Below are 12918 nucleotides of genomic sequence, written 5' to 3'. Positions count from 1 at the left end.
AATAATTGGGGACTTTCTATAGGTATACATAGGTATAGTTAGTTCAAGAATAAGTAAATATATATATGTATGTAGGTATGTATTTATACTCGTAATAAATGCTTTTAAAGTAGATTGAAGATCACATTATTTAAAAAAAAAAAATCTATTGATGTTTCTAGTTTAATGTATAACCAGCTTGGTGTTCTTTGAATGCGGTATATATTGCTCCTTGTACTGATCGAATATCTTTTCCAGAGCCTCCATGACCTGGCCATGCACCTTGTCCACATAGGCGGCATCCGGTTGATCACTCCTTACCACATCGATGGGGGCGCCGACTGGAGGATTCAGATCATGGTTTAGGCCTTAAAGATCTTATTCTTGTATACATTTTACAGATACTCACCGACTTGAACGATGCGACGGCGCTGGGGAAGGAAACCGAAGGTATAATTGAAGAAACCGCGACCGACTGGAATCAGCGGGGCAACGCCCGTCAGTTTCTTCACCACAGACTGTACGCGACGGAGTAGGGAGTCCGGCGGATTAGCCACCTGATCGAATATGTCCACCTCCCCAAAGGAAAATGAGGGCACAATCGATGAACTGCATCAGGAACAAGGTTACTGTCGTATTTAAACAATGTGCTACTTCCTTTATACACTCACCCTGTTCTTATGGCCATTTTGACGAATCCCTTGCGGCTCTTCAGGGTCAGTATATATTGGCCAGGATGCGAGTCCATGGCCTCTTGAGCGCCACCCACAAGTATGGCCACCGCATTGGATGTGAAGCCATCGCGATTGTCCGCATGCTTTGGGTCATTCGACTTAGTTAACATATGGATCAGGGCCTCCTTCGACACCGACACGAGCCCCCAGGCGCGCAGCACCTCCCGCATAAATGGCACAAGGAAGTGCTGATCTAAAGTTCCAACCTTGGGCCGAATCTGGGGGAACAGTTCCAGCCACTTGGAGATTTCCACTCCCATGTTGATCCCGATTCCAGTTCTATTGCGGGAAATCAGTTGCGAATCGAATTTAGAATATTTATAGATAAGATTGTCCCTGTCCGGCGCTCTTACCCCAGTATGCCGTGAGGAAAGCTGGCTAAAATATAATTTCTGTTTGCGGGGAGCTCTGCGGTCTTCACTAGTTCCACGGGAAAGTAGTTGCGATAGCTCCGATACAGGGTATTGGTTCGGTTTAGCATCCATCTATGGAGTATTAGTATTAGGAATATGTACTGTTTATCTGTTAGGATTATGGACTTGCCCATTGCTGTCAATGATGGAGTGGGTTCTCTTGTGGTCCAAATACATATAGACCAAGTAGATCAGTATCAAGCTGCGCAGAATGAGTCCACCATAGATCTAGAGGATAGATACTACATATATACAATACTGACCCGAAGAGAGAGGATTATCTCACCAGTGAACCGGCAACAAACAAGTAAGAAGAAAACAACAGCACGAAGAACGCCATGGTGAAGAGTGCCGTGATCATGGTCTGCAAACGCCGGGCCGGCGGAACTTTGAGAGGAGCCCATTCGATTTTCATGATTCCCGTTGTCCTATAAAACCACTCTGCGGTTGGTCTTCCTACTCGTCTTACGCCTGACAAGCTACTGAACGATTGCCGAAGCAAGCCCCAAACAATTTCCGAAGTAACACTTATGATTATCGGTATTCGAGTTGATGGTGGCAACTACTATCCGTAATAGTTGCTAACAACCACATCCACCAACTGGTCAACAGTTCTTTGTTTGTTGGCAAAAATTCCGATTATGACGATAATAGGTTGGTTTTTAATCAGCGTTTAGGAAATCATATTTTTTGGGTCAAAGTCGAGTATGGTACTATGCCAAAACTGCTACCGAAATTCCCATAGTCATCTCTATCATAGCCCCTTCTCGACCTTTAGAACAGCGAGTGCATATGATTCAAAGGTAAATTTCGATTATTTATTGGGTCGCAACAGGCACTTGGGATTGTTGAAATCAAATTATGTGGCGTCGATTGAGATTAGTGAATCATGTTCTGGATAGATTTTGATGGGAACTACTTTAATATACATAATTAAGATGCAACAAGTGGATTAGGGAACGTAATTTGATATACTTGTATAACTAAAATATATTAATAAAGAGCGAAACACCAGTGAATGTATGTAAAACATTTTGGCATTCCTATTTGCCAATTCAAATATCCAATGCCTGCAGATACATTTTCAGGCAAAGTGTTTTATGATTGGATGTAGGTATTTTAAATTTAGGCGCCACTCCTGCTTTTACTGAGCTGCATTTTTCTTAGGAATCGATATCATACAAATGTAGTTCGAAAAATCAATTATCGACTTCTTCGAAAACAGTTCGAATTAACAGTTATTTGCCGTCCCAAAGAACTGTAATTTTATAAATAAAACATAAAAGAGGTTCCTACTCTGAAATCCCACTGTTCTATAATCAAAGTCTGATATACTGGTAGAGAGGCCACAGAAACACTGCCGGAACGACAAAATAACATAGCATGAAATAGTAATAGGTAATGTATGCAATCAAGAGCAGAGATTCCTGGCACATTCCATCTATCTTCTTCTCCGCTGATTTGGGTGTGCGGGTGTACATATTCCGTTGCTCTATGGCGTCGATCAGTTGCCCAATCCCCCGTCATCGAAGAGAAACGTTCGAATTTTGCATTTCATTTTAAATGCATGGGACAGACGTCGAAGCAGCACAAAACAAAACAGAATAAAATATATTCCATTCTGCTATCCACCGCCTTTATCATTCGTTTTCGCTCCTCCCGCTGCTTCACTGCCGTCTCACTCTCGCGACTTCACTCTAGCTGGATAATCCGTGTGCGGCGGTTGAGATTTCGCCAATAATTAATTCCTTTATCATTTATAGATTGGGAAGAGTAATCCAGCATTAACTGAAGGGCCGCACGGCAATGGATTGATGTGCCAAAGTGCATAATAAAAAGTGCAATAACCGTTGCGTGACCTGCACGGAAAGAAAGCCTATTAAGCAGCTCGAAGAAACAAATTGTATATTTTGCATACACATACGTATGCATCGTACAAAAAGAACTGAAGAAATCGAACAGGAATAACAAAATGATGATTTTCTATGTCAAATACGCGTTTCTCTTTTGGCTGACGATTGGCAGCAACCGAGGAGAACTGCTGCTGATGAGCCAGATCTCAGAGGACAAGACGCTCCTCACGGTGTCCGCCTGCACCCAGCGCTGTCTGGAAGAAACAAAGGTGAGCTGCCCCAGGGGATTACTGACACGCTAATCCGTTCAACGACCTGGATGTCTTTTTGCAGAACTTTCTTGAGTGCTACAAGATCTGCAGGGAGAACGAGGCCAGCGACTATGCACCCGCAGCGGTGCGCAGAATCCAGGAGAACTACCAGCTGAAGATGGTATGTCGCACAGAGTCGATGCTGGCCTTCCGCATAGATTGGGTGCAGCACAGCCGGTTGGAGCTGGGCCAGACACCAAACGCCACGTACATCATCAAAGTGAATGCTGTCAGTGAGGACATTGTGGAGTCGAAGATCTTTCTGGTGAGTGGAAGACGTATTGGCGTTCTTTGCTCAACGAATCGTTTCCCTTGCAGTCAGATGACAACTTCCTGGTCCTGCACTCACTGGAAGCCTACACTGAGCACAACATTACCGCTCTGGCCGTGCACAGCGATGGCAGCTACTCCGTGATAGCCAACGAGGAAACATTTGGCACCCTGAGGCGTGGCTATCAGCCCAGCAAGATGGGTGCCGTGAAGCTGCTTGGATTTGTCCAGCCCCAGGAAGATGGGCAACATATTGCCGCCGAGATAGAGTGGCAGCCCTCTGCAGGTGGGTGCTTTTTATTGTCTCATCCGCCGCGTCACAATTGTTTGCTTCTCCAGACCGCAACTGTTTCTTCGATCTGGTGTATTATTCAACCGAAAGCGTGACAATGGATCAGCCTATGCAATTGGAGATTCGCGATGTAAGTAGCAGGAATGTATGCGAACCATATGCCTATGGCCCCATAATCACCATAACCTGCCATCCACAGCCGCGTCGACTGTACAGACACACCATCGACAGCCTGAAGTTCGGGGAGCAGTACATGGTGGGCGTGCGGACGGTGAACTACTTAAACATGCTGGAGAGCGACCTGAAGTGGTTGGTAGTGCAGGCTCCAAATTGTCTGGACTGGCATCACTTCAACTACACGCTCTGCGGTAAGCATACCAATCCCCACAAGTCGGTTAAGTATATCCCACTTATCCTCTCCTCCGACAGCACCGACCAAACCGTCAAATCTATCCGTGACACAGGAGCAGTATTTAGAGAACACACTGGCACTGAATGTCAGCTGGCAGCGGCCCAGCCACCTGCCCGATTACTACACACTTCACATCCTCGACCTGCACGTGGAAAGCCAAGAGGCGAACTTCACTTTGGACGGGAATGCGAGCTACTGCTTCATTCCCATGATTAAGGTGCTGGGATCCAGCTTTGAGGTGCACTTGGTGGCCCATACGGCAGGCGGCAGGAATGCCTCTGGAGTGTTGCTGGACAAGGCGCCTCGCGACGAGTGGCTGAAGGGTGAGGAGTATTCAGGTCAAGCCGCAATCGTATAACTGATGAGATAACTTCACTTTGATAGAGGGAAATCTGATCAAGCTCATGGTATTTGTCATTGTCCCCGTCTTCTGCATCATCATTCTGTGCTCACTGACGTTCTGCAAGCGCAATCGTCAGGACGCCCAGTCCGTGGACATGGATTCGAAGGAGAAGGCCAATCAGAACAACTTCCATCTCTCTCTGATAGACAGTAGCGGACTGTTGGTCACTCTCTCGGCCAACGAGAGTTTTGACTTTGTTGATGAGCTGGAGGTGGAGCCGCAAACCGTGCTCCTGCTGGATGTGCTGGGCGAGGGTGCCTTTGGCCTGGTGCGACGCGGCGTGTACAAGAAGCGCCAGGTGGCCGTCAAGCTGCTGAAAGGTGAGAAAGGGTGCTGAGCTCCTTTCCAGGCGGGAAATGATGTGTCTATCTTCCTGACAGATGAGCCCAACGAGGAGGATGTGTATGCGTTCAAGTGTGAGATCCAGATGCTTAAGGCGGTGGGCAAGCATCCCAACATCGTGGGCATCGTGGGCTACTCGACGAGGTACAGCAATCGCATGATGCTGCTCATCGAGTACTGCAGCCTCGGCAGTCTGCAAAACTTTCTGCGGTGAGTGGAATGGCATGCAAAGCTCTGGCCAAGTCTAATTTCCATTAACACAGCGAGGAGTGGAAGTTTCGACAGGAGCGCAGTGCGATCCACTTGAAGCAGAAGCACGAGCAGGAATTCGAGAAGCGGAGAGTGCAACGTCCGAAGCGTAGTCCTTCTCTTGATCTGGATCGGAACATACGCATCGAGGAGATCAACTGTTCCATGCTGTCCACCGTGGAGGAGGAGTCCGACGCAGATCAGACGCGCACCAGCAACCGCGTGGAGACCTACTCCCTCGCAAGATTCACCAATGCAGCAGACAACAAGTCCTACGGACTCGATGACATTGAAAACATTGGAAGTAGCATGACCCTGCCACCACTTTCGAAAGAGTCGAAGATCCAGCAAGTCGATCCAGAGAAAGGTGAAGGAACAGCGACTAAGCGAACCTTCGAGAACAAGGAATACTTTGATTCGCGAACAGACCCTAAGCTAAGTCCCCAACGAGCGCCACTCAAGTACGCGGATTTGTTGGACATCGCCCAGCAGGTCGCCGTCGGCATGGTGAGTGATTGGAACAGCTTTCTATTGGTGATCAAGTGGCGGTCAAAATATCCTATCTCTTGCATTTCAGGAGTTCCTGGCGCAGAACAAAGTGGTGCACCGCGACCTGGCAGCACGCAATGTGTTGATCTCCCTGGACCGTAGCATCAAGATAGCCGACTTTGGGTGAGTGTCCTTGAGGCGTAGTGTTCCCTTCTAGAAAATCCTAGGCCCTCTCTCTTTCAGGCTCAGTCGCGATGTTTACCACGAGAACGTCTATCGCAAGAGCGGAGTCAGCGGAAAGTTGCCCATCAAGTGGCTGGCCCTGGAGTCACTCACCCATCAGGTGTACACCAGTCAGAGCGATGTGTAAGCAGCCTTTAAAAGCAGATCGTTTACTTTTCCGCTGATTCCTTACTTCTTTCAGTTGGTCTTTTGGTGTGCTGCTCTATGAGATTATGACCCTCGGCGGAATGCCCTATCCATCTGTATCGCCCGGCGACCTGCTCCAGATGCTGCGCCAGGGCCACCGCATGAAGCGGCCGGAGGGTTGCACACACGAAATGTATGTCTAAACACTAAACTCCATTGAATCTCCACTGCCAACTGGCTTTCGCCCACTTCTCTAGGTTCGGTCTGATGAAGAGCTGCTGGAGCTCGATGCCCTCCCACAGACCTACATTCACCGGTCTCAAAGAGCGTCTGGGCGGGATGATTATGGCCACCAACGAAATGCCGCTTCGCCTGCAGAAGCAAGCAGAAGCCAAGTCCAAGTCAAAGGCAGAAACACAGCCCGAGCCAGAGGCATGTGGCATCCTGCACAGTAGCAAAGGGGTGCCGGAGCAGGAGCTGCCCAAGGATGAAGAGACTTACTTGGAGCCTTTGAACTAGTGGGATAACATCAGACGAAATGGAGTTCATTAAGCACGCAAATTAATGCGTTTAATGTGCAATACGATATAATATGAATCAAATTCAGACAACGCTGAGAAGCAGCTACGAGTAGATTACCTCTTATTTAAAATAAACATTGAAATCAGATTCAAGAGAACCTGAGGCTCCAACCATTGCTGTGCCATTTCTGTCATCAGCTTGCGGGCAAGTGCTCCTCGCAGCTAAATCAATTCTAATCATTCCCAAACGTTTGATTCGATTCTTCAATGGTGTGTAGATCTAATTGTTTCGGCCCATTTGGACATTGCTCGTTAAGCTCTTGAAAGCTATCAAAATTTTAAAAATATCAGTACAAAAACCCCTTCAGACCTCTGCTTAATCCTAATATCAAGATCCTTCACGATGTGCAACTTCTGCAGCCAGCAAGAGAGCCCCTGTCCGCAGATTCCCTACGCTTGTCCGAACTGTCCGGTACGGGACATCACCAGGAGTTGTTCGCTGCAGCGGAGGACCATCAACCGAGAGCATCTACTGCCGGACAAAAACAGGCCATACCCGAACCAGTGCGACACGATGCCCGAGAAATGGCTGGAGCTGAACCGCAAGCTGATCGCCACGATGGCCGAGAAGATGCATCGCTCAACGCAGACCATCCACTACATGCTGCTGCGCCTGCTTCACGCCAACTACGCCGGTGTCTTGCAGATCGTTCGCAGGCGACGGGCGTACAAGGTTCCGATAAGTGGCTACCCGGACGCCCTTTTCTCCAACTTCTCTCTGTTCAACGATCTGGGATATATCTCCATTCCAATGGCTCCGGAGGCTGTCGGGAAGCTGATGCGGATGATGCAGGACTATGTGTCCCAAATGCAGCTGCTGAACCGCCAATATAAGTGGTTCAGAAACGGCCAGGACAAGGGCGACCTGATGGGCCTGCTGGGGAAGCAGGACGAGCTGCTGAAGCTGCTTCGTGCCCTGTTTAGAGACAGCGACTCGACGTTCATAAAGGATATGCTTACGACGCTGCTCTATCTGGATCTGTTCGTTGTTTTCGGCAAGTGGACGGTGGATAGAAAGCGCTCCAACATGATAAGGGGTATCTCAGACCTGTACGCGGGCGTAGCGGGCTCAAAAGCCCAGAACCCGAATCGTTCTCCATTGAAAGTTACTGCAGAAAAGATGACAAATCCCCCAATTTGCTCGGCATATAAAACAGCAGACCCGGAGACCAGGACCATGGTAGCAACACCCAAGCCATCGCGAGACAACGAGCTCCTTAAGATCTTCAACGAATATTTGGAAGCCAGGAAGGCTCCGTCGGAAGACTTTTTTCTGCCGTTCGGCAAAGCTCGTCTAAGCCAAGTTAACGAAAGTCGCAGCAACAAGACTACCAATCGAAGAAGGGTAGAGTAATCAAGAGAGGCGCCTGCTGGCGATGGCGGCTGCCCCAAACGTTTGCTACGTTTTGTGGTAGCTGCTGTTGCCATCGGCTGCCTCCTGTAGAAATGCAGTTTGTACAGTTTTGTGGTTGTCCCCTTAGAATTAGGTTTAAATTTGAAATAAACTAGTGTAAAGGTGTAAAAAGAGAATGCAATAGTTAAGCAAACAACTAGCTATCTAGTTCTATAGTTTTCCCCACTCATAAGCCCCAACAAAATTCTCATAATTCATTTAATTTCTATATAATCATCACACCAGAAAGAACCCACAAAGGACCTCCGACTCCAGCTAAACATCAGGATTGTAGAAAGAAAGACGTACGTATATGTACTTATAAACATGTAGAGTTAAGGTATAATATAAGTGTAGATCGTTGAATGGGAGAGGATCCATGGCTGCCAAAGGATTCCCATTCCTTCTTTGGACTGCGTGAGGCAAGAGGTCTCGGGGCTAATTTCGCTTAAATCCCAGGCCGAGTATATTCCGTGCCTGTGTGGAGAATAAAGAAGTTGAAGAGTGAGTGAAGGTCGGAGATCGCGGATGTCAGGGGTTCCTCACCGTTATGAAGGCCGAGTTGAAGGAACGTTGAAACGTGTGCGTCATGCCCTCGGTCTGGGAGAGTGCTATTTGCAGCTGAACGGCCTCGTCCATGCGGTTCTTGAGGAACTCCCACGTCTGGACGTTGCCAGCGGAGGTGTCCTGCAGCAGGTACAGTTCGGTCATCTTCATGATGGTCGCCAAGCCAATGCGCCGCGTGTACCAGCCGAACTGCAAGGATAATCAGTCAATCAAATCTTTTGGGATCACGATTACTCGCGCCAACTCACGTCCACGGATCGATCGCCCGAGTAGTAGCAGATGTCGTCCACCAGGGTGAGCACCTGGGCCAGCGCCGTCGACGCGTGCTGCGGTTTTGCTATCAGTGACATCGCCTGCGGCCATTGAGCTTTGTACGGGGCAATCATTTCCATACGCTGACGCACCGCCTGCACCAGGAAGTCGAGCGGATTCTCGACCTCCTGCTGGCCCTTGCTCGTCTTCTCCTTCAAGCTCTGCACCAGCTGCGCGTTGCACCTGCCGTTGAAGTGGGAGACGAGGGCAAAGCCACCTTCCGGAAACATGCCATGGACCACGCTGGGGTAGCCGCATTGCTCGGCCCCGAGGACAATGGCCTGCCTTGTCCAGCCGTGCTGTGGCACATGCTCCAGGGCCGCATCGAGTATCTTGTCGCGCATGGCATCTACCTTGGCCTGCTTAGCGGTCTGCTCGGCAGACTCTTGGTGCTTGCCACCTGCTCCCCCACTACCGGCCTCATTTTGTGTGGCTTTTGCTGCCGCCTCCTCCGCCGCATCCCGCTCCCTTTCCAGCTGTTCCTCGCGTGCCCGAAAGTCCTCCAAGCTGGTGCTGCCGGTGGTCTTGTCCGTGGCATCTTTGGCATAGCCGCGCGCCAGAGATGCAGCAGCCAGGGGCAGCTGTCTGTGCAGGGAGGCCAGGTGACAGGTCTGTGCATCTGAAAATAGAAGAAGCCACACACAGGCAGGCATGAGCCCCGAATTAAAGTCATGGACAGGACGGGCAGAGACAGAGCCAGCCTCTGTGGCCAATTGATTAGCACACTCAGTAGCTCCATTTGCCATTTGCCATTTGCCGGCCAATTATCGCCCCGGAGATCCCCCAACACACCACACAGTTCGCTTGTTCGTTTCAGTTTCGGTTTCTAATCTGTTTACACATACAATTAGTTTACGCTATCATTTCGCTTTCGTTATGGACACAAATGTATAAAGTTAAGAGCCTAAACGGGTTCTGGGGCTGGGGCCGGGGTCGGGACTGGGCCCGCGTCTTGGAGGAGTTTGCGCTGGCGGGCGGTCTGCTCGATTACCTCGTTGGCGCGCACATAAATCGACAGGAGCCATTCCAGGCTGGTGATAGAGCTGGTTAGCACGTCGAGCTTCTCCTGGCGCCCGATGTCGGGCAGACTGCTGTCGCCTTCGCCGGCAATGCCGCTGTTGGTGATGTTTACGGCCAGCATTTGCAGCTGCTTCTTCATGAGGGCGTCGTCCGAGGCACTCTGGCCGTTCTCCACGCGCTCCTTGTACGCCTTGTAGTGGGCCATCGAGAAGTCCAGGGCCGTGCCCAGGGGCACCAGCAGACGCTTTTCGATCTCTGGCAGAATGTCCCAGAATCCGGTGAAGTTGCCCCTGTCGCTCAAGGCAAAGTAACGCAAGATGTTGATGGCGTTGCAGATCCGATCGGCGTGCAGCAGCAAATCCGACTTAACGTCGTTGGGCAGCACGCAAACGCACAGCATCAACATTTCCCTGAAATGCTTGCCGCGGAATTCGGATGGCATCGCGACGCCGCTCCTTATGTGGGCCATCAGGGCCTTGTCCACTAGGTCCTTGAACATGGCACTTAGGTAGCCCATCAGGCCGTCGTGCTGTAGCGTCTCCAGCAGGTTCTTAAGGATCAAGCACTTTCCCTGGTCATCGAACGCCAGTATGTAATGCCGGAGCACGTGCAGTCCCAGCTGACGCAATCCCACCTGCGGCGAGTAGCCGACAATCTTGCAGAGCTCATCGCAGAATCGCTTATGGACGTCCAGCTGCAGCGAGGAATGGGGCACCGATGCGCCGCCGCGGTTGATCAGCATGTGCTCGAGGAGGCGCAGGCCGCAGTGCTGCAGCGGTGGCTCCGGCTGCCGGAGCAGCTCAATTACCAGATAGAGGCTCGACTCGAACAGGAAGAGCGGCGAATAAATCTTGGGTGTTGTTGGCGGCAACAAGTCGCGCACGAAGAGGGCGTGGTAGTACATGGCCAGGGCATACAGGGGCATCATATCCTCGACGAGGAACACGTTCTGGCCAGTCATCGCGTAGACGCCTTTTGCGGCGTTCAGTTTGCGCTCCCAGCGGGCACGCTTCTCCACCAGGGCAAGCAGATAGAAGGGGTCGCCGCCCATGGACTTGGTGACCTCCTGGGTGAGGTTCTTTACCACCTGATGGACGTAGGTGTGGGTCAGGTCGTCCTTTACGTAGCTCATCTCGAGAAGGGCCAGTGGCTTGCCCAAAAGCTGCACTAAGAAGCAGGTGAGAACGTTGCGGCGTGACATAGTGGAGTGGCGGAAGATGTGGGGGTCGGGACGGGCGTCCCTCTGAAGAATGTCCACGAGCAGCGGAGCCTCGAACAGGCCGACGGTGATGTAGTGGGCCAGTAGATCCTCCACCTGCTTTTCCTGCTCCACGAGGCGGCCCGCAGCCTCGTCGTAGCCCTCGCTCAGATATTCCGGCAGCGGCAGATCCTTTAGGCGCGTGAACACGCTCTGCAGACACCACATCACAGCCTGAGGATTGTCCTGGCCCTGGCGCACAAGGATTACCTGCAAAGCGCGCAGGTATGCCGCGAAGACCGCGTGGCTTCTGCTCTCCTCGATCTTCTCCATTAGCTCCATCATCATCTCCTGCACCGGGGCGTGCTCGGCGAGCAGTTTCAGCAGCTCGTTGGCACAATCGAAGAGTTCCGGCTCCCGACCATTGACCTCGTCCACCAGGTTGACCACGCAAATATCGTTGTATATGTCCATGGCGATGAGCGGCATGTGCTGTATGTTCCTGGACGCCTCGTTCGGGCTCTGGAAGAGCATTCTGACGCCGTCGTATGCCTTCTCCAGCAGAAGCTGCTTGATAAGCCTCAGCAGGTTAGCTGCCGCGGCATTTTCCTCGATAGACGGCTCCATGTCCACGTTTAATTTTCACAAAGTTCACAAGATTTTTTTAGAGAATACTGACAAATTTTACTACACAAATCTCTAAAAAACAATGACCCGGCGGCATTGGCATTCGACATTCGCCCCCTCACACTACTCGATCGTAAAACAGCTGTTCACCGCTTCTCTTTCGTAATGGCCGAGAACTGTGAATTGAATGGCGCGAAATGTGGCTTTGGACGTGATAACAGGCGTGCGGCTAGGAACGGAGTACTTACGAAGGGGCAGCAGGAGCTTCTGTAAACGAAATAGTTTCTGCAAACAGCGCACGTTTGCCATTTTAGCGCTTTGAAAATGTCCGAATGACTGGAAACAGTTTATTTGGTGGGGGGAGTGTTCTAAAGCACTACTTTTTATACTGATTTAGTGTGACTACGGTATATTTGTGGCGTTAGGACGGTATGTTTTACACGGTATGGCGTTAATATGGTATATTTTACACGACGTCCGTATTTTTCCCATTTTATCGAAACATTTTTTTTTCAAGCGTGGCGGTAAAAAATATTTTAAAGTTTGTGTTACGAACCTTTGTTTTCTTTGGGGCAAGGCCGGCTAGCCAGTCTGGTACTTTCCACGCCCTCAAGTCGCACAATATACCAACTCATTATACATCTCGGACAAATTCAAACGGAAATGCCCGTATATAGTTTCTTTTCCATATATTTATTTTAATATATATGAGTAAAAAACAACTTACTGAGACCAAGAATAGGGATCGTGGTCGAGATATATATACAGGAAGCTAATCAAATGCATGAATAGGTTAAAACATTTCAATCTGAAAAAAAGGCATTAGTAATGGTTCAAATCTATCACATTCAAAGCTTGAAAAATAATGGAAACAGGGTTAATATATGTCCATTCAAGCAGTACTGACAACATTTCATACACTACGTATCGCTACGTCTTCACTTACGCTTTTACATAAATATGTAGTTGATATGTACCAAATATGTAGCTAGTGTATTGTAGTTACCATGTACAAAAATATTCACTTGCGTTTTTACGGTTGGCAGCAACTCAATTAGTTTATTTTAAGGTTCAAAGGTTTAACTTAATTAATGGAAATAGGGC

General features: G+C 49.6%; 5 protein-coding genes across 5 annotated transcripts; 2 read left to right on the top strand and 3 right to left on the bottom strand.

Moving 5' to 3' along the window:
- Nucleotides 1-84: 84 nt before the first annotated feature.
- LOC108158658 (diacylglycerol O-acyltransferase 2-like) lies at nucleotides 85-1620 on the bottom strand. The gene is made up of 6 exons (XM_017291155.2): nucleotides 1413-1620; nucleotides 1257-1354; nucleotides 1067-1198; nucleotides 651-992; nucleotides 389-588; nucleotides 85-320 (listed from the first exon to the last, which is right to left on the bottom strand). Exons 1-6 carry the CDS (start codon nucleotides 1539-1541, stop codon nucleotides 163-165), a joined length of 1059 nt encoding a protein of 352 aa, XP_017146644.1. The 5' UTR covers nucleotides 1542-1620; the 3' UTR covers nucleotides 85-162.
- A 753-nt stretch (nucleotides 1621-2373) lies between these two features.
- Nucleotides 2374-6808, top strand: LOC108160001 (tyrosine-protein kinase receptor torso). The gene is made up of 14 exons (XM_017293725.2): nucleotides 2374-2524; nucleotides 2890-3248; nucleotides 3313-3555; nucleotides 3609-3846; nucleotides 3900-3982; nucleotides 4052-4220; nucleotides 4282-4587; nucleotides 4649-4987; nucleotides 5048-5219; nucleotides 5273-5765; nucleotides 5836-5930; nucleotides 5991-6113; nucleotides 6172-6309; nucleotides 6374-6808. Exons 2-14 carry the CDS (start codon nucleotides 3099-3101, stop codon nucleotides 6633-6635), a joined length of 2811 nt encoding a protein of 936 aa, XP_017149214.1. The 5' UTR covers nucleotides 2374-2524; nucleotides 2890-3098; the 3' UTR covers nucleotides 6636-6808.
- A 33-nt stretch (nucleotides 6809-6841) lies between these two features.
- LOC108157989 lies at nucleotides 6842-8236 on the top strand. Its single transcript, XM_017290134.2, has one exon. It carries the CDS (start codon nucleotides 7041-7043, stop codon nucleotides 8049-8051), a length of 1011 nt encoding a protein of 336 aa, XP_017145623.1. The 5' UTR covers nucleotides 6842-7040; the 3' UTR covers nucleotides 8052-8236.
- A 58-nt stretch (nucleotides 8237-8294) lies between these two features.
- On the bottom strand, nucleotides 8295-12207 carry LOC108160003 (ubiquinone biosynthesis protein COQ9, mitochondrial). The gene is made up of 4 exons (XM_017293727.2): nucleotides 12063-12207; nucleotides 8906-9588; nucleotides 8637-8846; nucleotides 8295-8567 (listed from the first exon to the last, which is right to left on the bottom strand). The coding sequence occupies exons 1-4, from the start codon at nucleotides 12121-12123 to the stop codon at nucleotides 8529-8531; spliced, it is 993 nt and encodes a 330-aa protein (XP_017149216.1). The 5' UTR covers nucleotides 12124-12207; the 3' UTR covers nucleotides 8295-8528.
- Nucleotides 9777-12026, bottom strand: LOC117187989 (glomulin). The gene has a single exon (XM_033391064.1). The coding sequence runs from the start codon at nucleotides 11812-11814 to the stop codon at nucleotides 9874-9876; it is 1941 nt and encodes a 646-aa protein (XP_033246955.1). The 5' UTR covers nucleotides 11815-12026; the 3' UTR covers nucleotides 9777-9873.
- Nucleotides 12208-12918: the final 711 nt, after the last annotated feature.

This window comes from Drosophila miranda, chromosome 3 (genome assembly GCF_003369915.1).
Source record: "Drosophila miranda strain MSH22 chromosome 3, D.miranda_PacBio2.1, whole genome shotgun sequence".
Lineage (NCBI taxonomy): Eukaryota > Metazoa > Arthropoda > Insecta > Diptera > Drosophilidae > Drosophila > Drosophila miranda.
This window is presented reverse-complemented; position numbering and strand designations above follow the sequence as displayed.

Excerpts from the sequence above, each read along its gene's own strand:
- LOC108158658 (XM_017291155.2), bottom strand. The coding sequence starts at position 1,541 with ATGAAAATCGAATGGGCTCCTCTCAAAGTTCCGCCGGCCCGGCGTTTG. Across the intron at positions 589-650 it reads AAAATGGCCATAAGAACAGG|TTCATCGATTGTGCCCTCAT; the intron begins GTGAGTGTATAA and ends TTCCTGATGCAG. Across the intron at positions 321-388 it reads CCGTCGCATCGTTCAAGTCG|TCGGCGCCCCCATCGATGTG; the intron begins GTGAGTATCTGT and ends TGAATCCTCCAG.
- LOC108160001 (XM_017293725.2), top strand. The coding sequence starts at position 3,099 with ATGATGATTTTCTATGTCAAATACGCGTTTCTCTTTTGGCTGACGATT. Across the intron at positions 3,249-3,312 it reads GCTGTCTGGAAGAAACAAAG|AACTTTCTTGAGTGCTACAA; the intron begins GTGAGCTGCCCC and ends GTCTTTTTGCAG. Across the intron at positions 5,220-5,272 it reads AGTCTGCAAAACTTTCTGCG|CGAGGAGTGGAAGTTTCGAC; the intron begins GTGAGTGGAATG and ends CCATTAACACAG.
- LOC108157989 (XM_017290134.2), top strand. The coding sequence starts at position 7,041 with ATGTGCAACTTCTGCAGCCAGCAAGAGAGCCCCTGTCCGCAGATTCCC.
- LOC117187989 (XM_033391064.1), bottom strand. The coding sequence starts at position 11,814 with ATGGAGCCGTCTATCGAGGAAAATGCCGCGGCAGCTAACCTGCTGAGG.
- LOC108160003 (XM_017293727.2), bottom strand. The coding sequence starts at position 12,123 with ATGGCAAACGTGCGCTGTTTGCAGAAACTATTTCGTTTACAGAAGCTC. Across the intron at positions 8,847-8,905 it reads CGGGCGATCGATCCGTGGAC|TTCGGCTGGTACACGCGGCG; the intron begins GTGAGTTGGCGC and ends TTATCCTTGCAG. Across the intron at positions 8,568-8,636 it reads TCAACTCGGCCTTCATAACG|GCACGGAATATACTCGGCCT; the intron begins GTGAGGAACCCC and ends TTCTCCACACAG.